Source organism: Martes martes (genome assembly GCF_963455335.1).
Source record: "Martes martes genome assembly, chromosome: 12".
Lineage (NCBI taxonomy): Eukaryota > Metazoa > Chordata > Mammalia > Carnivora > Mustelidae > Martes > Martes martes.
The window spans coordinates 59,997,808-60,019,534 of NC_137900.1; the positions used below are offsets into that span (position 1 = coordinate 59,997,808).

The window sequence follows — 21,727 nt, forward strand, 5'->3', positions numbered from 1 at the left end:
TCCTCATTCACTCTCATAAATAAAATCTTTAAAAAAATTTAAAAATCAACTTTATTTAGATATATATACAAAAAACACCCACTTGAACTGTCCGGTTTGGTTAGTTTTGATAGATGCATATACCAGTGAAACTACCACCACTGTCAAGATGCAGAACATTTCTGTTACCTCTAAATGTTTTCTCATGCCCTTTGTACTTCATCCTTCTCCCTACTCCTGGCTCGAGACAACCACTGTTAGGTTTTTGGTCACTGTGGATTAAATTTGTCTTTCTAGAGTTTTATATAAATGGGACCACATACTATATACTCTTTTGTATCTGGCTTCTGTTACTCAGCCATTTTATGGGTTTACCAGTAAATCATTTCTTTTTATTACTGAGTAGTATTCTATTATGGATATACCATATATGGATATACCATATATGGTGAGTTTATCAACTCACCTGTTGATAAGCACTTGGGTTTTTCCTAGTTATTATGAATAATATGAACATCAGCATGATGATATGTTTTTATTTCTCTTGGTTAAATATCTGGAGTTGGAATGGCTGGATCATATGGGTAGATGTGTGTTTAACTTTTTAAGGAAACGGGCAAATGGCTTTTGTTTTGATAAGAGACATTGTACTAGAGTCATTGAGCATTGTGTAAGGAAAGATTTTTTTTTTAAAGGATTTTATTTATTTACATGACAGACAGAGATCACAAGTAGGCAGAGAGGCAGGCAGAGAGAGAGGAGGAAGCAGACTCCCTGCTGAGCAGAGAGCCCGATGCGGGGCTCGATTCCAGGACCTGGGATCATGACCTGAGCCGAAAGCAGAGGCTTTAACCCACTGAGCCACCCAGGTGCCCCCAGGAAAGATGTTTAAAAGGAACTTAAGAATGGGTACCAACCAAATAAGGGAGAATAGGGAACATTTACTGAGTAATTATCATTCATCTAGCACATGGAGTTAAACGCTACATACATGATTTTCAATATTTATGCAAATTTGAGAGGTAAGTGGTATTACTCTTCATTTTTTACAGATGACGAATACAAGGGCAGAGAAGTTAACCTGCCTAAGGTCACACAGCTACTAATGATGGCTTTGGACCTAGGATTATCTGGTTCCAAAACTCAAAACCATTTCCATTACACCAACAAGCAGTGGAAAAGAAGGACCTTCCAGCCTCAGAAGTTGAGGGGCAGATAGGGGAAATCAGGCTCATTCCTCTATCTCCCAAGTGTGGCAAATATAGGAACTGTGACCTGTTTGCCAATAACGACTTTGTTTTGGGTGAGTGGTTGACAGTGTGTTTTGATATTATTTGGTATCAGATTATAGAGGACTCGAAAGCCAGAAAGAGAAATATACTCTTTTATACATAGTGAGAGGTTATAAGTTATTAAAAGGGCAATGATGTGTTTAGAAGCTGGATTTAGGAAAATTAGTTGCCATCTGCTGAGTAGATTGAATGGGACAGAGATTAGAAGGTCGTAAGTTCAGCCAAAATCTGTAATAATTCAGGCATGAGGTAACGAGTTCCTTGATAAGGACTGTGAAACCTCCGAGGAAGGGACAGTAGGAAGGAGACTTGAGTGGCATTAACTATTAAGTTTGTTGACAGATTGGAAATGGGAGATAAAGTAGAGAGGAATTTTGGAATGGTCTTATAGTTTCTGTTTGAAGTGTTGGGAGTTCAGTGGTTTGGGGCTTAAGGTGAATTTAGTAAAGTTAATCTGCACAGAGCTCATAACATTGTAAATACCATGTCATTGCAAGTGAAGGCTCTAGTTTTCTAGACTGCCTGACTCTTAGCATCAGGTGCCACTGAGCTACAGGGTAATTGGTTATTCACTTGTTAAATATGTGAACTGAAGAGGTTTGAGGCTCTAGGGAGGTGGGAAACATTAGCATGCTCATTATAATTGTCAATTTGACACACATTTGATATGTGTGAATGCCCAATTTGAGAATGTTGCTGGTTCTGTAAGAAGCTCTTAATGTACTCAGTTTTTTCTGTAACACATTTGGTGATTGTTCCTTGCTTGCTTCTTTTTGGCATCTGTGATGAGCAGTGTCTACCATCTTGCTCACATTCAGTGTTTTACTGTATGAATTATAGAATCTCTTGATGTCTCCTTATTCCATTGTATGTGCTTCCATTTGCTTCTTAACAGTCTATACTCCAGTTTTCATTCATTAAAATTTCTATTGAAGTTTTTATTAACCTTTTTATTTCTAAATCCAGTAGGCCTTTTTCAGTTTTATTTTGTTTGACTACCCTGCAGCGCTTAACACTTGTTAATCACTGCCTCCTTGAAACCTTGGTTTTTTTCTGATTCAGAGACCACACCACCATGGTTTTCCTCTTTGGTTTCTTCACAGTCTCCTTCATGGACTCCTCCTTTTTTTTTTTTTTTTTTTTTTTTTTTTAAGTCAGATTTATTATGGTATAACTTACATTCAGTAAAATTCTACCTTTTATTGTACAGTTATGAGTTTTGACAAATCATACAATTTTGTAACCATAACCATAGTTATGATATAGAGCAGTTCCATCAACCCTTAAAGTTTTCTACACCCCTTTTTAGTCAACCTCTCCCATTCCTGGCCTGAAAACCCAATTTATTTTCTGCCCCTATGGTATTGCATTTTTCAGAAAGTCATATACGTGGAATCATATTGTATGTAGCTTTTTGAGTCTGGCTTGTTACACTAATCATACTGCATTGGAGATTTATCTGTGTGTGTCAGTTCATTCCTTTTTATTCCTGAATGGCCCTCTGCTATATGGATATACCATGGTTTGTTTATTTATTCAGCAGATGGGCATTTATGTTTACAGTTATTAGTGAATATGAATTAAGCAACTGTGAACATTCATGTATAGGATTTTATGTGAACGTTTTATTTTTCTTGGGTAAATACATATGAGAGGGATTGCTGGGTTTTATTATTATATATAAAACTTAATAAGAAATACCCAGTTTATTTTCCAAAGTGGCCTGCCATTTTGCATTCTTGCAAAAAGGAGAGAGAGAGAGAGAGTGGGGGGTGGAAGGGCAGAGGTAGAAGGAGAGAGAGCATCCCAAGCAGACTCCCTGCTGAGGGTGGAGGCTGTTGCAGGGCTCAATCTCAGGATCCTGAGAACATGACCGAGCTTAAATCAGGAGTTGGCTGCTTAGCCCACTGAGCTACCCAGGGACCCCTGCCTCATTGTTTTTTCTTACTTACATTGTAATTTTTATCCATTAATTCACAAATATTTGTTGAGTTGCTGTTTTGTGCCAAGCACTGTTTAGGCACTAAGGATAAAGAAAGGAACAAAGCAGAAAAATCTCTGTCTTCATGGCAACTTGTATTCTGAAAACTTAAGACTTCACATATCTTTCCTCAGCTCCACAACCATATATCCAGCTGTCTTCTCAGACATATTCATTTAAAATACTTCGTAGATACCTCAAAGCCAGTAATCTAACACTAAATTCATCATTTCCTTTAGTCTGCCCCTCTCGTATTTCTCTTCTTAATGAATTATGTCATATCCACCCAGTAGCTCAAGCTGAAAACCTAAGCAATATTATTTAGGCTTTATTCTCCTCACCTCCTGCATTTAATTACTTACTAAAGCCCTTGATTTTATCTCATGAATCTATCTCTCCACTCCTTCTGCAACTTTCCTGGTTCAGGCAGTCATTAGGTGAGTGCAGTAGCTTCCTTACCAGCCTCCCTGACACCAGCCTCCAGTCCATCTACCCTACAAAATTCCGGCCACATTGCACCACCATTCTCTTTCTAAAGTGACAAATCTGATTTTTCTCTCTCATGCTTAATACTATATGATTTCACTCATATGTGGAATTTAAGAAACAAAACAAAGGAAAAATAGAGAGAAACTAAAAAATAAACTAAAAAAAAAAGATTTTATTTGAGAGAGAGTGAGAGAGCACAAGTAGGGAATAGGGACAGAGGAAGAGGCAGATTCCCCGCTGAGCAGGGAACCCCATGCCGCGCTGGATCCCAGGACCCTGGGATCATGACCTGAGCCTAAGGCATCTGCTTAACTGACTGAGCCACCCAGGACCCCCGACCCTAAAGGCAGACTTTTAACCGACTGAGCCATCCAGGTGCTCCTAAAAAACAGTCTCTTAACCATAGAGAACAAACAGATGGTTACCAGAGGGGAGGTGGATGGGGGATGGGTGAAATAGGTCAAGGAGATTAAGAGTAAACTTAACATGATGAGCACTGAGTAATGTATAGAATTGTTGAATCATTATATTCTACACCTGAACTGTGACTGACTAGTAGTCCCTTATCTCCAGGATTGGGAGTTAGCTCAGGTAATGAAACTAGCTTCTGTTGGCATCATTCAATGCTTCCAGAATTTTGAGTCTTAACTGCAAATTTTCAAGGGACACGCACCCTTAGAACTCTGAGGACTTTCTAACCCAAACATAGACAATCCCTCAGCAGATACTAGGGTTATCAGTGTGTGGATCTTCCTGCTACCTATTTATTAGGAACCTATAAGGCAAGCAAAAACTTTGCAACATGACACAACAACAAGAAATGCCAATTGCTTGCCCCATTCCAGGGGCCTGTACTAGTTTCTTTACATGCATTTTTCTCTTACAATCCTTCAGTAACAATGAGACTCATAATATTCTTATATTACAGTTGAAGAAATATCTATAATAACGTTTTAAAGACCATATAGCTAGTAGTGGCAGAGCTAGAAGAACTTAGCTTTGGCTTGAGTTCTCATATTCTTAATTATGAAGCTAAATTACTCCTTGTTTCTTGGGATAAAGACCTATTTTTAGTGGGGGTGGGGGTGTGTGTGTGTTTGTGTGTGACATTAGTTGCCTCAAATTCAGTTTTGAATATGGAATAGGATTTAAATGTAATTAACGTTGAGTTTTTTATTTTGAAAAATGAGTAGAAAATGTTCAGTTTTCTCTCATCATTCAAAGCCTCTGTATTTTAATGGATTTTATTAAATTTTGCAGGCATTTGAAAAAATGATTCTGAGCAGAAGGCTACGGTGTTTTATTACTTGGAAGACTAGATGTAAATGCCATTCTTTGGCCTTTTAATTTTCAGTAGAGAGCATCAAAATTAGACATCATCACTCCTAGACAAGGAAATCGCTCTCTTTTCCACTGTATCAGGTTTGAGAGTCTCATGGAAATACTATAGTAGGCTCAGGTTTGGTGAACGAAGAGATAGGAAGGATTTCTTAGAGAGAGGTTGAATTTTTGTCATTTTGAATAAGGAAAGGTATATTAGCTCCTAAATGATGATGTTCTGAGACCTAGACCAGAAGGAGTTTTAAAAGAGCATAAAAGCATGGGCACCTGGCTGGCTCAGTCAGAGGAGTGTATGACTCTTGATCCTCGGGGCCATGATTGTGGGCTCCTCCTTAGGTGTAGAGATTACTCAAATAAATAAAGCTTTTTAAAAAAAAATTGTAATTTTATTTTATTTTTTTTCAGTGTCCCAGTATTCATTGTTTATGCACCACACCCAGTGCTCCATGCAATATGTGTCCTCCTTAATACCCATCACCAGGCTCACCCATACCCCCACCCTCCTCCCCTCCAAAACCCTGTTTGTTTCTCAGAGTCCACAGTCTCTCATGGTTCATCTCCCCCCCAGTTTCCCCCAATTCACTTTTCCTATCCTTCTCCTAATGTCCTCCATGTTATTCCTTATGCTCCACAAGTAAGTGAAACCATATGATAATTGACTCTCTCTGCTTGACTTACTTCACTCAGCATAATCTCCAGTCCTGTCCATGTTGATAAAGAGTTGGGTATTCATCCTTTCTGATGGAGGCATAGCCGAGATGCCCTTCAACAGACAAATGGTTAAATAAATAAAACTTTTTTAAAAAGTGTAGAAGCAGTTTTTTTTATTCTCTATATAGTGAATTAGATCAGTGGTTTTTCTAGATTTGTCTCATCCCTGATAGAAGGCAGAAGGCTCTCTACATGTTATGTAAAATTAATGGAATACAAGTAGGGCAGGTTCAAGCAAGGTAAGGTGTATAATCACTGGTGGGATGGGGAAATGGTCTTTGAATTATTCCTAAAATTGTCTCTGTCACTCTTCTTTTTTTGCTATCATTTGCGGTTTTCTTAGGTCACTGGACCTATTTGGGCTGGGGAGAGCAGCAGAGTACGTAAGACTGAATTCCTTATAATTTTCTTGATTTTACCCTTTAACACATTCCCTCTGAACTATGAAGCTGGATATTCATGCATACAAGCAAATACAATTTCACTCCCTTCTCCCCTACTTAAATCTTAAAGATCATTACTTGCAGTGGAATGTTATATCCTTTCATGCTGGATTTTTTGAAAACTGTGTGCATGTGTGTGTATATGTGTGTGTGTGAGAGAGAGAGAGAGAGAGAAATTTCAAACCAAAGTCCCAGTTATAATCTTGGCAGTATCTAGATTTTCCTTCCCAGAGATAAGTACTATTATCAGCACTAGTGTGGGAAACTCTCTCCTTTGGTCTCTTGGCTAAGGAGTGCAGTGACTAGAAGTAGTTTCCTTCTGAAAGTGTATTTTTGTGAGCAAGAAACTGAGAACATGGTTTGACTTTCCTTCAAGCAGCCCAGTTAGGCTGGAGGCCATCTTCATTCTAGAGCTTTGAGAGTGGACAGTCAGTTCTTTCCAGCAAGATACACAGCCTTAGGCTGTCATTACTGGCTATACTACCCATCTTACAGGGGGTTTAGTTGAGTCCCAGTGCTTAGGTATCCAGCATGTGCTAAGAGGGGCCAAATTTTGTTCTGTCACTGGAATTTCTTATGACTATGTACTTTCTGTGATTCCTTAGTGTTTCCACTGGGAACTGCTCTAAGGCAGCCTAAGAAAGCTGAGATAACTTAAGATTTTCAAAGAAAAAAGTAACTAAGCCATGAAAAAAAAATGGTTTGAATTCTCTTTCCTTTTTTCTCAGGCTGATAAAGTTCTCCCTGTATTCTGGATTTAAAGACAGGATTTCAATCCAGGACCAGAAATCCTCATTATTCAGTATTTCATTCAGTATTGTTTGAGTGCCTGCTCTGTACCTGGGGGCCCATTTTTGCCCCAGATTAGATTACTTTCCCCAGGTTTATTTTCTGTCATTCCCTTCCATGTCCTTTTATGTACCTGCCAAATGAGCTACAAAGTGTTTCTCAAAAATATATATAGCCTTTCTCACTGTTGGGCTTTTACTCATGCCATTGTTTTTATCCAGATTCTAGAAGGTATTTCCCCTTCCCCTCTGAACTTAACCTGTTGAAAACCTACCAGTCTTTCAAAGTTGTCTCCTCCATAAAGCTTTCTCTGCTCACCCTTATAGGAAGTGACCTTACCTTCAACTCATATAATATTTGGTGTGTACTGTTCTCATGATAGTTACTTCCTTGTTTTTGTATCCATATTTTCTCTCTCCTTTTAGACTGATTATGTACTCTGAATCTTCGGTGTTGTTTGGCCTTGTACTTAAAGGCACTCAGTTAATACTTGAATTAGTTAATTTTCCTAGCCTTTTAGTTTTTCAAGGGCTTTTCAATTTTTGCCCTCAGCCTAGCCCACAAGTCCTTCTTAGGCTGAGTAACCAAACCTGCACTCAGGTTCTTTTTCTCAGTAAAGCCAGCTGCAGTGGTGGTGTGGAGTAGAGTAGAGCCAGTAAGAGATCATCACTGCCACACTGAAAGCACAATTCTTTCTTTCTTTTTTTTTTTTTTATAAAGATTTATTTTATTTATTTGACAGAGAGAGATCACAAGTAAGCAGAGAGGCAGGCAAAGAGAGAGAGGGAGGGAAGCAGGCTTCCTGCTGAGCAGAGAGCCCGATATGGGACTCGATCCCAGGACCCTGAGATCATGACCTGAGCCGAAGGCAGCGGCTTAACCCACTGAGCCACCCAGGCGCCCCAAGCACAATTCTTTCTTTCAAACCTTTTTCTTTTTCTTAAAAGATTTTATTTATTTATTTGACAGACAGAGATCACAAGTAGGCAGAGAGGCAGGCAGAGAAAAAGGAGGAAGCAGGCTCCCTGCTGAGAGCCTGATGCGGATGTGTGGCTCGATCCCAGGACCTGAGATGAAGGCAGAGGCTTTAACCTACTGAGCCACCCAGGTGCCCCTCAAACCTTTTTCTTAATTTCCCTTATTAGTCTGTAATCAGCCTTGGTGGTTCCAGGAGTTTTTCTTTCTAGGGAGATCAGGGATGGTTTCAGGGGAGAAAAATCTGGTCTTTGCCCTCATTTGCCTTTTTTCTGTTTCTCTTCTTTGCCTCACCACACTTCTTTGTATTTCCTTTTTCCTGTGCCCTCCTACTTTTCTGTTTTGTTTTTTTTTTTTTAAGATTTTATTTATTTATTTGTCAAAGAGAGAAAGAGCACAGCAGGCAGTGGCAGAGAGAGAAGCAGGCTCCCTGCCGAGCAAGGAGCCCCATGCGGGACTTGATCCCAGGACTCGGGGATCACGACCAGAGCCAAAGGCAGCTGCTTAACTGACTGAGCCACCCAGGCGTCTCCTCTTCTACTTTTCATATTCTCTTCTACTCCTAACCTATTCTTTCCATGAACACTTTGTTTTTTTTATATTTGCCCTCTATTTTTTAGTATAGAAATGTCAGCTTTTAGGAACGTTTGGGAGTATTCTTCCCCTTAACCTAGCAAAATAAATAAGCAGAGCATTAATTAGGAGTAATAGGTCAGACACAGTGAAAAACCAAGGGTCTGTCCAACATAGTTTCTGGCTCTGGATCGTGGGCTCCTAACTCTGGCTGAGCTACTCTCTCCCGGCCTCATAATGAGTGGGATTGTCCATCGCTGCTCCCTCTTTGGTTCTCTGGGTTATATGTTGTTACTTTTGTGGTGTTTAAGTAGACTTTTGGTTTTGTCTCCCTTATTGCCTCTGCTGTCTCATCTGTATGCATGAAAAATCCATCTTACTTCTTCCACTGACTCCTTCTGTGGGTTCAGAAAGAATTAAGTCTAAAAGACATATTGGTTTTTGTCCATTGATCCTTTCTTTCTAGTGTTCAGAATGACAAATGCATCAAGATAGAAACCAATGCCCCTGAAATCTTATTTTTTTTCCCTAATATGTGTTGAGAGTGCTTTCTGAGCAGAATGCTTTGCATCCCCTAATTTTTGACTAGTACCCTTCCTGACCACTTGAAGGTTAGCCTCTTCCTTTTATTTTTTATACTCCCATGTATCTATTTTTTTTTAAGATTTTATTTATTTATTTCGGAGAGAGAGAGAGCCCAAGCAAGGGGAGGAGCAAGGGAGAAGATGACTCCCTGCCAGGCAGGGAGCCTGATGCAGGGCTTGATCCCAGGCCCCTGGGATCATGACCTGAGCCAAAGGCAGACTCTTAACCGACTGAGCCACCCAGGAACACCTAGCCTCTTTCTCATACTGATTTTTTTTTTCTCCTGAGGTTCTGGTTACTCTCCTTGTTTTATGTTCACACGTTGCCTTCAACTCAAAAGGGAAAAGCTCATGAGATCTTCTACCTGTACTCCTTCTGTATCCATGGTGTTGTCTGGAATCTGGTGTTCAAATATTCTTCGTTGTTTGTAAAACCCACATGTTTGTGCCCTCTTGTCTCTTTTAGTGGAATTATTATCTACCAGGTAGTCTGATGTGCAAGCCAAAGTGTCATGTCCTTGTTACCTTCCATTTGTCCGCGCGTTTTATCATTTGTCTGGATTTCTTTTTCTAGTTCATCAGTTCTTTCACATTTCCATGGCATGGATGCAGGTTCTTATCTCCTGCTTGAGTGATTGTGAAGGCCCAATCTTATGGTCTTCAGAAAGCTCTTACTGCCTATATAACTATCAAGATTTTTTTTTTAATTGCTAATATGAGGAGTTCATCATCTGCTAAAAGTATCTCCATTTTGGGATAATGAATGTTCCTTTTCCTCACTGTGCCAAATAGGAAATTGGCAAGACAGGACATCTGGGACCTTCTTAATTATACACATATGGAGTTGGTGTCAGAAATGGCTTCTCTATAAAATAAACCATGAAGCACTATTAGGTTGAGCTCCCTTTCCAAGTATTGTGTTAAATATTTCTATTTGTGTTTGTAACAGGATTTGTAACTATAATCATTTTTGTTAACATCAAGAATAAAACTATCCAGTCAGGTGCTGGCCTGAAGAACAGAAATAATTCTATGAAATTATAGTCACTGTTGTTAGATAAACTTGGCTGCATTGTCAGCAAGATCCCATTGATAGTGCTTATGTTTTCCTCTTCTCCTTTAGCCCCAGATTTTGGGTGGAAATTCTGAGCCCCAGGGTGGAGGTACTTGGTAGTAATTTTTAGAAAAACCTGTTGTTGCAGCAAGACAGTAAGACTGTTACTGTTTTGGAGGGCCTGGCTGGCTCAGGCAGTGGAACTTGTGACTCTTGATCTTGGGGTCATGAGTTCCAGCCCACAGTGGGTTTAGAGCTTACTTAAAAATACAAATAAAATAAAGTTTGGCATAGTATGTAAAAGACTGCTACTATTCTTAGTTGTATCTAGAACTTTTGGTTCTTTAGAGCCTTGGGTTTGTCCTTCCTGATTATTTCACCACCTTCTGATGTTGGACCTGCTTACTGGGTTCAGCTATGTATTTTTTAAGTCTAAAAACAGCAGTTGAACTCTAAATGAAAATTTCTCTTCTGCACATTTTGATAACAATAGAGGAATAGAATCTATGACATTTAAAAGTTGATTTTCACTAGAGTTATGAAAGCTAGAGAATCAGAATTCCAGAGAGTTCTGCATTGGGAAAATACAATTTGGAACTTATCTGAGAATCAACACTAAAATGAAAGCAAGGATCTTGTCTTATTTAATAAGGAAAGAAACTTATGAGTTTTAACTGAAACAGTTCTACACATGGGTTTGCGGTCACTTGGCTCATGTGCAGCTCAGCTTGCTTTTGTTCTCAAGGTCTAGGCTTGTGGCTACTTATGTGAGAAGCAGAAAAAATTCTAAAAAGCTAATAAAGCTGGGATGCTTTGATTGACTGTGCTTATTCTACAGCTTTTGAAGATCCTGATAGTGCTGTTGATGACCGAGATAGTGACTATCGCAGCGAGACCAGCAATAGCATCCCACCTCCTTACCATACGACTTCCCAGCCCAACGCTTCTGTGCATCAGTTCCCCGTGCCAGTGCGATTGCCACAACAGCTGCTACTTCAGGGCAATTCCCGGGATTCCTACAATGACTCTATGCAAAGTTACGATCTTGATTATCCAGAGCGGCGAGCCCTCAGGTGGGTATTGGAAACAAAGCACTTCTCTCCCTGGGATGTAGTTTCCAACTGACAGTATTTGGATGCTTTAACCTGAGGTGGTAGTGGAAGTATAACAGAATGACAGACCAAGCCACAGCCATTTTGTATAGATTCTCAGTCTTCTTTTTTGTCTTCTGTACATTCACATTTAGACATTTCTGTCATTACTATTTCTCTTTATGATCAGTGATTCTCAACTGGTGAGAGCAGCCTAACTTGGGGTGGATGACTGAAAAAAATTAACTCATGCCTCTGCCCAGCCTAGTGATTCTGATACACTCTTCACCCCGATTAAAGAAAGAAAATCACAGATGTTAAATGTTTGGATAATCCTTCCTACCTAAATGTTTCCCTGGGAACTTCAGATGATCTCTTAATAGCAGATTCAGTACTTATGCTGGAACTTTAAAAAAAATTTCAATGTATAAAACATTGACATGGTTAAAAAAAATGTTAAGGTACAATACAGATGCAGTGAAGAATCTCCCATCCGTACCTGTCCTCCTCTGTTCTGTCCCCTTCCTATCTCCTAGCTCTCACACCACCCTTGTTTGTTTCTTATGTACCCTTCCATACACTACTATCATTTAATTTAGGAGTATAAAACCAAACATATACATATATGCTCCCACTTCTCCCCCCACTTTAAAAAATAATTCAGACAAAATTTGGGAAAATACTACATTAACACCTGTATTCATGTTGCCTAGATTCATCAATTGTGTTAGCATTCTGGCACATTTACTTTTATTTCATTCTTAGATTGTGTTGTTATTCTATTTCCCCAACTTTTTACCCATTAATTTAGCATCCATTGATGATCCTTGCTTGAATCAATTATTGGTTGGAGGTTAATATTTTAAAAACCATTCCAGTTTAGCTCATACTTTTGTTTGCTAAAATTCACCATACCATAACATGATATTTCTTTTTGCTCATTTTACTAAACTGGTGAATGTTTATCCTGACCCTCAGATGGTTGCCTTCCTGCTAGACAACATCCTATCTCAGTTTACTATCACGTCTGAAAATATTTTCAGTGAATTTTTTCATATATCAACCATCACATAGAATTTTTACTCTTTATAATCTGATTCTAAAAAAGAAACATGCCAGGAATCCTACTGTAGTTGGTCTTTACTTCTTGCTGGTTTATTAGCTGAATATTTGTATTTTTTACTTATTTGATTTTAGTTGTTTATATTGTCCTACTTTAAGGAAAAAAAAATTGCTAAAAACCCACTACTTTTGGGACGCCTGGGTGGCTCAGTTGGTTAAGCGGCTGCCTTCGGCTCAGGTCATGATCCCAGCGTCCTGGGATCGAGTCCCACATCGGGCTCCTTGCTCGGCGGGGAGCCTGCTTCTCCCTCTGCCTCTGCCTGCCACTCTGTCTCCCTGTGCTCGCTCGCTCTCTCTCTAACAAATAAATAAATTAAAAAAAAAAATTTAAAAACCCACTACTTTTGACCCTCTCTTCCCCTCTGTATTTGTAAGCCTTAGATGTGCAGGCCAGCAGTAATAGTGGCACATCAACCTAAATGACAACATACTCTTCCAAAGCACTGCATTTTACCCAATTATTACCCTATCATTATTTTGTTTATTTCCAGTTAATAATACTTAGAGGAGTATTAGTGATACACTTTAGAGTGCCAAATTTTTGCTAAAATTTTTAAATTGATCCCATATAAATTTGATTTTACTCTATCAGTATATGAAATGAGGTTAAAGAGTGAATATTTTTTCATATCTAGCAGAGAAAAAAATTACGATTATTGATTGATTGATTGATTGATTGATTTGAAAGAGAGCATGTGAGCAAGACAGAGCATGAGGTTGGGAGGAGCAGATGGAGATGGAGAAGCAGACTCCCCACTGAGTGGGGAGCCTGAAGCAGGGCTCAGTCCCAAGGTCCTGGGATCATAACCCGAGCTGAAGGCAGATACTTAACCTACAGACCCACGGAGACACCTCCCAAATTACATGATTTTTAAGTAACCTTAATACTGAGGAAACATGTTCATTTGTTTCTATCTTTCTTAGAAAATAAAAGGATCATAAAAAGCTCATAGTAGCAAGTAGCTATGGTTATTACTATAGCTGTTCTTTTTTTGATGTGGAAAAACTGACTAAATTGCTTTAATACTGAGTTAAGAACATACAAATTTCTTTGTCATGTATTTTCAGTCTGAATGGTTTTTATCATATTGACTATTTTATTTTCGTTTTCTCATTGAATATGCACTAAATTTTATACTTTGTTTCTTCCTTTTCCCTATTTCTTCTCTTTTCTTTGCCTTATTCTTCCTCCGATTTTATCCCTTTACATCAGACAAGGTTTGCAGACCAAAAATGACAAAATTAGGATTATTTCAGCTTTCTCTGATGTTGACTATGAAGAGCAAGAAAGTATATATGAGGAAATAGAGGGGAAGGTATCACAAGAGTTTCTGGAAAGCAGTAACATAAACTTAAAGGAAGCAGAAGTAAAAGAAATTAGAACTCTTTCAAAAACTGATAAATATTATAGCCAACAAGAACAACTGAAGTACAAGAATTGGAAAAAGATACCATTTCCGGGTCAAGAAACCGAATATTCTACTGCCTTTAATTCTGACCTTAAGTTTGAAACATCTGTGTTCTCCAGATATCCTCAGAAATATGATACAATAGATAGGAGAAAGAAAAACAAGCCCTTATACCATCATTTTGGAGACAGTGAAAGAAGACAGTATGGTGATAGATTAGGAGCTAACACTGACCTCCAAAGTACATATCCTAACACTGAAAATTGTAACATTTGCCACATTGAAAAGAAGAAACAAAATTACCCAATTTTGCACCCTTACAAAAATGGTTTTGTGGTTAAGAGTGGCATATGGACCACTAAGTTGCAAAATCATGATTATGATCTTTCTGGTTGTTTTAAGAATTGTGGGAAGTCATCTGGCTTAAATCAGCATGCCACTAATTTCACTCCATTAGATATTCTTGAAGATTCTACTAGCAGTACTTCTGATGAACTTCTGAGTTCTCCTCTTACTGATAAACAGGAAGGTTTACTGTCACCAACAAGTCATCCATCCAATATCCATCATATTAGAGACTTACCTGAAGAATATCATGTAACAAGTCCACTATTCTCACTACCCAAGGTAAATTGTGATGCAAACACACTTGGAGATCTGTCTGGGTGCCCCCTGGAAGAGATGACCCCTTCCTCTCTTGAGGAACCCAAGAAGGACTATGTTGATACGATGGGTGAGCTTCAGTGTTTTGTAGAAACAGTGTCAGAATATTTAGCAGAGAAGGAAGAAGAGATTAATACATTTGGTTCCTTTTCAGAAACTAAAAAATCAGTTAAACACAACAGTACTGTTGATAATGGAGAACAGAAAATGCCTGGGGATCAAATACCACCTTCAACCATTGTCAAGAATGACAAGGACAAGGCTGTCTCTTTCCCTGAGCTGAATGGAGTGAAATGTGCTGTTGGTTCTTTGTTCAGTTCACTCACAGAAAAAGTGGGTTCAGGCACAAAGCATCTAACAACCTCTGTGGAAAAGCTGGTTTCTTTAGTTCCAGAGAAAACAGAAACTCTTAATCAAATAGAGACGGTTAATTCAGGATCTAAACCTAGAGCCAAGTCAGTATTGGGGAAGGATCTTTCCATGCAATTTCCGTTATCCTCTCAAGCAGTTGATAATAAGGATTTTGGCAGAAATGACAAAACTTCTGAAAATGAGCACACAGGTAGTAAAACTGGAAATTTAAGCTTTCAGGATGTAACAGAGACTATTGGAAGGGACTCCACTCCACAGAGTCAGAGTTCAGTTATAAAGTCTGTTTTTAGCATGCTAAATCCATTAAAGATCTTTTCGGAAAAGGATGAAGCCAAAAAAGATGATGACCAGAACAAGCCAACAAGAAAGGAAAACTTTGTTGGCTGTGGATCAGAGTCAAATCAAAGGGAAGACACTCCTGGCAGTAACAGTAATATCATCACTTTAGATAAGAATGAGGGGAAAACTGCAAGCCCAACCCAAATGCCCTCAAGTGAGGATTTTTTGTTGTCTTCCCAAGTGGCCAATGAACCTTCAAACTTAGGCAGTTCTGCACATAAAAAAGATGATATTGAAAGTCTTTTGGAAAGAAAACCCTGTACAGATTTGTCTCTGTTACCAAATCAATCAAAAATATGTGCTAAAGACACTCCAGGACAACCTTGTATAACTGACAGTAGAATTGCAAATAAAGAGCCTTCTTCAAAGCCATTAGAGGGGAACAAAGTTACTAGTGATGATGATTTTCTTGAGCCACTCAGAAAATCATTTAGCCAGTTTTTGCTCACTTCACCTGAGACCTGTTCAAAGGAAACTTCATCAGAATCTATGAAAATTCACCAGTTGGAGGAGGGTGGATGGGAGAGGGACCCTAAGAAAGATGGACATTCTTTTTCCTTTAGTGGAAAACTACATATTCCATTTTTCAGAGTTCTTAGTCATTCTGAAAAGCAGCAGGATATAAGGGAGAAAGGAAGCATTTTTCCTTTGTTTAAATTTCCTTTCACTGACAACCATATCACTGTCAATGACCAGAGTTTTCCTGACTCAGCAGTAACCACTGAGGAAGAGATCCAAAGAAACTGCCATGAAAATGCCAAACTTAGTTTAATAAAATCTAGTTCAGTTCCAAATATTCATAATAATTTAGGGAAATTTGATGATACAGAAACATTTAATAAAAATGACCAAATAAATTGTCCTGAAGATGACACACTTAATAAAATAAAGTCTAATTCAGTTCCAATTATTAATAATGATTTTGGGGAATTTGGGAATATAGAGAGAGTAAATACAAGTGACCATGCAGCAGTAGATACCTATCAGAGAGATACCTCAGCCATCCTTGGAGTTGTGTCCAAAGAATATATTCCTTCAGATTCTTTAGAATTAAGTAAGACTCTTACACAAATGACATCTTTAACAGTATCAGACTGTTCATTAGCATCTACTTCTGCCATTTCAAAATCCACTGTGGTTAATGAAATTAATGAAGACAGACTTGTAGATAAAGCTTCCAAGAAAAGAACCCAAGGAGGCCTCCTTTCTGGTCTGTTTAACAGGTTTTCTTCTCTTGAAAATTTGTCTAGTCGACAAGAATTAAATTTGAAGAGTGATGATTCTCATAAGAATAATACCCCAGGCTTACTCTCTGGAATATTTAACCTGATATCCAATAACAGTGTGACTGATTGTAAACCAGATGAAGCAAAGTCCATGTCCTTAGGCAACATAAAAAGTTTGAATGGAGATAAACATTTATCCTTGGATGAGATCCCTGTTACTTCATGTGTGACTTTTGAAAATCAGAAGAACCATGTTGAAAAAGAAGAAACATGTGGATTCATAAAAAGCTCTTTATCCTTACCTAAAGAAAACATACCATTATCTGATGCTTGGGTTGATAACCACCATTGCCCTTCTTCATGGAAGAACCAGCAAAAAGAAAAGAATTGCCCCTCTTCTGAGAACAGGGTATTTCACTGTGCTCCAAGCACTCAACAGGGCCTCTTAGAGAAATCCTTGCCTGAGAGGCTGACACCACACCATGTTCTTAAGGCGAAAATACATGAAAATTCAAATAAGTTAAATCTACCTATATTAAATACTAACATTCTTAATATAGCAAACCACTATCAGGCTTTTGAAGAAATGAATAATCCTTTCTGTTATGAATGGGACTCTGATATAAAAGATTTCTCCAAAAATTCCAGAAAACTTCAGCCAGTTTATTATATGTTGAATCAAAATACATACCCATCAGGTGATGTTTTCTTGTGGCCTGACTCAGAAAATTCAGCACTAAATTTTTGCCAGAAGGATCAAAATACAAATGTCTTGGAGGGGAAAACAAATCCAAACAGTGTCATTTGGCATGACTTACCATATGAATCATTGGACCAGTTAGCATTTAATGAAGATAACTTATTAAGAAGGGACGTGTGGGCAGCGTACTCATTATATGGAAATTCTTATTTTCCAGTTATTGAGACTAAGAATTCACTGGAAGAATTGCCCATTGACTTAAGTTGTTCTTCAGGTTATGAGAAGACTACATGTTCCATAGTTGATCAAGAATTATTAAGAATGGATGAAAATTTTATTTTTACAAGTGTTGGTTATGAATACCAGGAATGGTTATCATGTCTTGAAAGTGGAGTGTGGTGGCCATCAGAAGATGGAAATTATGGATATTATATGTTCCATGATGGTCAGTATATGTATTACATCCTCACTGATTCTACTGGGCAATATGCATATTTATTTATGCCTGATTGTTCTTATCAAGAGTATTTGAATTGTGGCTTACAGACAAATGATCTATCAAGTATTATGTTGGATGACAGCATTATTTCTGCCTATAGTTTTAAGGAAGATGAATTATTCTGGTGTGTTGAAGAGGAACCAGTTGATGACCCTCTTGATTTATCTGTAGTTTTGCCAAGAAGTGAGGGACCAGTGTATCTAAATTTAGGAACCTTTTCACAAGTACTTGAAGAGTCAAGTTGTGGCCAAAAGGATCAACCATTAGATTTTTCCGGCTATAATCTTCAGAAATTTAATGGAAAATTTGGATCTTTTGAAGAAAGGGTGTGTGGTTATGAAGACTTTGAATATATATTGGATCTCAGAAATCAGCCCCGAACTATTGTAAATCATGACTTAAATAAAAACCACTTTATAGAAGGAAATAAGAACCAGTTTCTAGCAAAGGATTCATCAGTTTACCCTTCTAGTTTACAACGGGTTCAGTCTTCTGAGGAAGCTACCTCTTTGGTTCATCCTGAAAATATGACTTACAGTCTACAGCAAACAGGAGAAATGTCATCATTGAATGAAGTGGCTTCATTATTTTCTGCTTTAGTTGGAAATACTTTGTATTTTGATGAGAATGAATCCTTAGAGTCTTTGGTCATGAAGAAAACAGATCAGCAGTCAGACTTAGCAGAGCTCACAAATGATGGTCTTCGGTCATTAATCTTGAATAAACGATTAGAGAATGACTTCCAAGATAAAGAAGAAAATCTTTTCAAGAAAGATTTAGAAAGACAGAAAGTATCCAACGATCAGCGACCAGAATTTACTAAAACTATGAAGCAAGAATTCCCTTTAAATGAAAGTTTTCATGTGAAAAAACAAAGTTTGTTAAAATCTGCTGCCCAGGTAAGCCAAACAACTCCTCAGGCTAAATCACATATAGAAGATAATGAAATTATTACAGTTGACTCTATTTCAGTTCCTCTTGAATCACAATTTAGTAGGGATGAACCCAAGAACTGTGAGATTCCTCAGGACCAGTCTTCCAAAGAGTCTGAGAAAACATTATTTAAAAGTGCATTGAAACTCTTTGGTCGGGGAGAAGACTCTTCAGTAAGTACAGTATCAAATGGAAAACAGGCATCTGGATTTTTGAACCTCTTTAAAACCCAGGTGAATAAAGAAGGACCACCAAATTTAGAAAAGAATGGTGATAAAAATAGAAAGATACCTTCTCAACAAAAGAATGAATCTCCTGGTGTTTCAAATTTTTTTGGTACCCTTGGGGATTTATTTAAAACCAATGCATCTTCTATACAGACAACTGAAAATACGTTTGTTTCTTCGTTGGTTAATAAGGATGAAGTCAAATCAAGTCCTAATCCTGCACAGCCAATTTCTGTTATACCAGTTGCCTCTAAAAGGAAGGTTCGAGTTAGGAGTCTGAACAAGCAGATGACTATTGATGACAGTGGGCTAAAAGAACCATTGACTAGGGATATACAGGGTAATAATTTGACTGAAAAAGAGGTGCCTTCCAGAGACCACCTAATCCAGCAATCACCAAATCAGTCTTTCTCAGCAAACTGTCTTGAAGAGTCTTCCAGAGATTCTTTAATAGAAACTAGTGATGTGTCTACAGTGACAGAAGTTTTAAGAAGCAATAAATTATCTTTTGATATTCCAAGCCCAAGAAATTCAAAGGAACAAGATCATTTTTCTGACCAACATTGGAGTTTTTCAACTCCCACAACTTCTCCATCTCAACCAGAGTTGCCCACCAGAAAGAGTATATTTTCTTTCCTGACTGGATCTGAAAAATCTGAGAACCGGGCCTCTGCTACTCCACTGAGAACCAAATCTCAAGCAGAAGGGCTATTTACACTTCCTTCCTTTTTTTCCACTACTAACTCAAGCAACAAGAAGGATGCCTCTCATAATAGCTCTTTTAGTTTCTTCAGCTTACCGTTTTTGGATGGAAAGCAGCAGACTCCTGGGGAAAAACACAGCCTTTCAACTGTTGCTCCAGTGACTTCCCAGCCCTGTAAGAAGTCAGGTGTTTTTGTAGACATGGGTGGCACAATGACTAGAGAAAGTTCCAGTAGCATTGGAGATAGCATAGTCCAGGAGGTAGTTCATGAACAGCAAATGGCTCCTTGTATTTCCATTAGCAATAGCATTGAGGTTACTTACCTTACAGATGAGCTCAATGGAGAGAAGGACTATCAGGGAAAACTAGATTCTAGTAACGGACTAGGGACATCTTTAGCAGATTTCCAGATGAATCAGTTGCAGAATGACATTGTTCCTCATTCACCAGAATTTCAGGCACAGACTGAAACACTGCTCATTGGTCTAGAGACTACTGGAGTAGCTCCTTATGAAGAAGAACCTTTCATACAAGAAGGCTTCTCTAGTGGCTCATTGGCACAGTCTTTTTCACATGATAACCATTCAATTGAAAAGCTCAACAATTCAGACACTTGTACTAACCACCACCAAAATGAAAGATTTACTAGTGACCCCTTAAACTTGCCATTAGAAAAGGCCCCTGGTGAAGTCTTAACACAGATCTTGGAGCCAACCTCTCCCTCTGTGGAGCCAGGGTGTACAAGGCATCTCCAGAGCTCAGAGGTAGATAAAGAGGAGGACAAATCAGTGTTGGGCTCTTCAGTAGAGGTGCTTTCAGGGTTTGTGACAAAAGTGAAATCTTTCTCTGGGTGCTTAATTGAACCTCCTAAAACTTTCTCTGGACTTTTCTCCCCTCCTAAACTGCCAAAGAAAAACTCCTTTTTCTCTCTTTCTTCTGGTGCATCATCTCAGTCCCTCAAAGGTGAATTACTTGGAATTTTTAAAAGTCCCAAACCAGAAGCATACAAACAAGAATCACCTATCCCAGCTACTGCATGGCCTCAAAATGGTCGTTGCAGAGATACTGTAGGATCAGTACCTCCAGAAAATTTGTGGAGAGAAGCTTCCCCTCCAGCACTAAATTCAGAAGCTATTCTCAGTGACTGCACAATGACTGCAGTTAGTGCAAAGTCAGACTCAGAGACTCTGATAGATGATACTAAGCTAACAACTGAAATGGAAAACAATAATATTCCTGACAATATTCTAGAACCCCAAGATTCTGAAACAATTGGGGCTGCACCTTCTGTTTCAGAGGACGATACTGGGCAAGGAGTATTGTCTCTGAGTGATGAAGGAGACATGGGGTTGTTGCAGGGCACAGACACAGATGCATCATTGGAAGCAGAGCATATTCCATTGCCATCACATGTGAATTCAGATCCTACCTGGATTGCCAAAGAGCTTCCTCCTCTGGTCCAGCCACCTATTCCCCTTGAGGCAAAGCCATCTCTGCAGTCTGCCTCTACAAACCCATACTTCTTGGAACTACAGGCAGCCAGTTCACTGGAAACCAGTACTCCACTGAAGAGTGAGGCAAGTGTTGGCCAGAGTGCCACACCAGAAACCCAGGGATACCTTTCTCACCCTGTGCTAGAGGAACCTGTGCTTTGTGCCAAAGAAAGTTGTGGGATACTTGAGACCCTGAAAGATCTACCTGCAGTCCCCCAGGAAACAGAGCAGCCAAGATCTTATTTTGAGATCCCAAACATGCCCAGTTGGCCAAAACTCCATTTCCCATCCTCTGCCACTGACTGTGGGAAACCAGTGAGCTCTTTCTTTTCCCCATCTCCTTCCTCTGGCAACAGAGCAGTAGAGCCTGGTTTAATGGCCAGTTTTAAAAAGTTGTCAACTCTGTTTGAGGGAGGTAGTGAGGGGAAAGGGAGTATTATGGCAAGTGATCTAAAACTAAGGTTTGGAAAGAAGCTGGATCTCTCATTCACATGGCCAAAAGAGAACAAAGGGGGCCCTGAACAAACGCCTGCAGAATCCTCTTCTCCAGCTCTGGTTATCAGCAGTGATCAAGACCTTAATGCTAGGGAGGCTGACAAAGCTTTAGAGTCTTCTCAAATGACTGAGGCTAATGCTGAGCCAGCTGGTCAGCCCTCTGGGACCTCTGAGCAGCAGGAGACCAAGCCAAGTATATGTGCTCATGAGCTTTCAGGACCCGGAGAAATGGAAAACCAGCAAG

General features: G+C 38.9%; 1 protein-coding gene across 3 annotated transcripts in view; it reads left to right on the plus strand.

Annotated features, from left to right (window-relative positions):
- UNC13B (unc-13 homolog B) overlaps positions 1 to 21,727 on the plus strand; it is a 218,887-nt gene that overhangs the window by 106,809 nt on the left and 90,351 nt on the right. For 2 of the 3 annotated variants that reach the window (XM_080819880.1, XM_080819882.1), the window contains exon 8: positions 11,050 to 11,284. In XM_080819880.1, the coding sequence (XP_080676006.1) occupies positions 11,050 to 11,284 (235 nt within the window). Of the gene's footprint in view, positions 1 to 6,136; positions 6,173 to 11,049; positions 11,285 to 21,727 lie in introns of all 3 variants that reach the window. The other variant, XM_080819881.1, reaches the window with a different exon arrangement.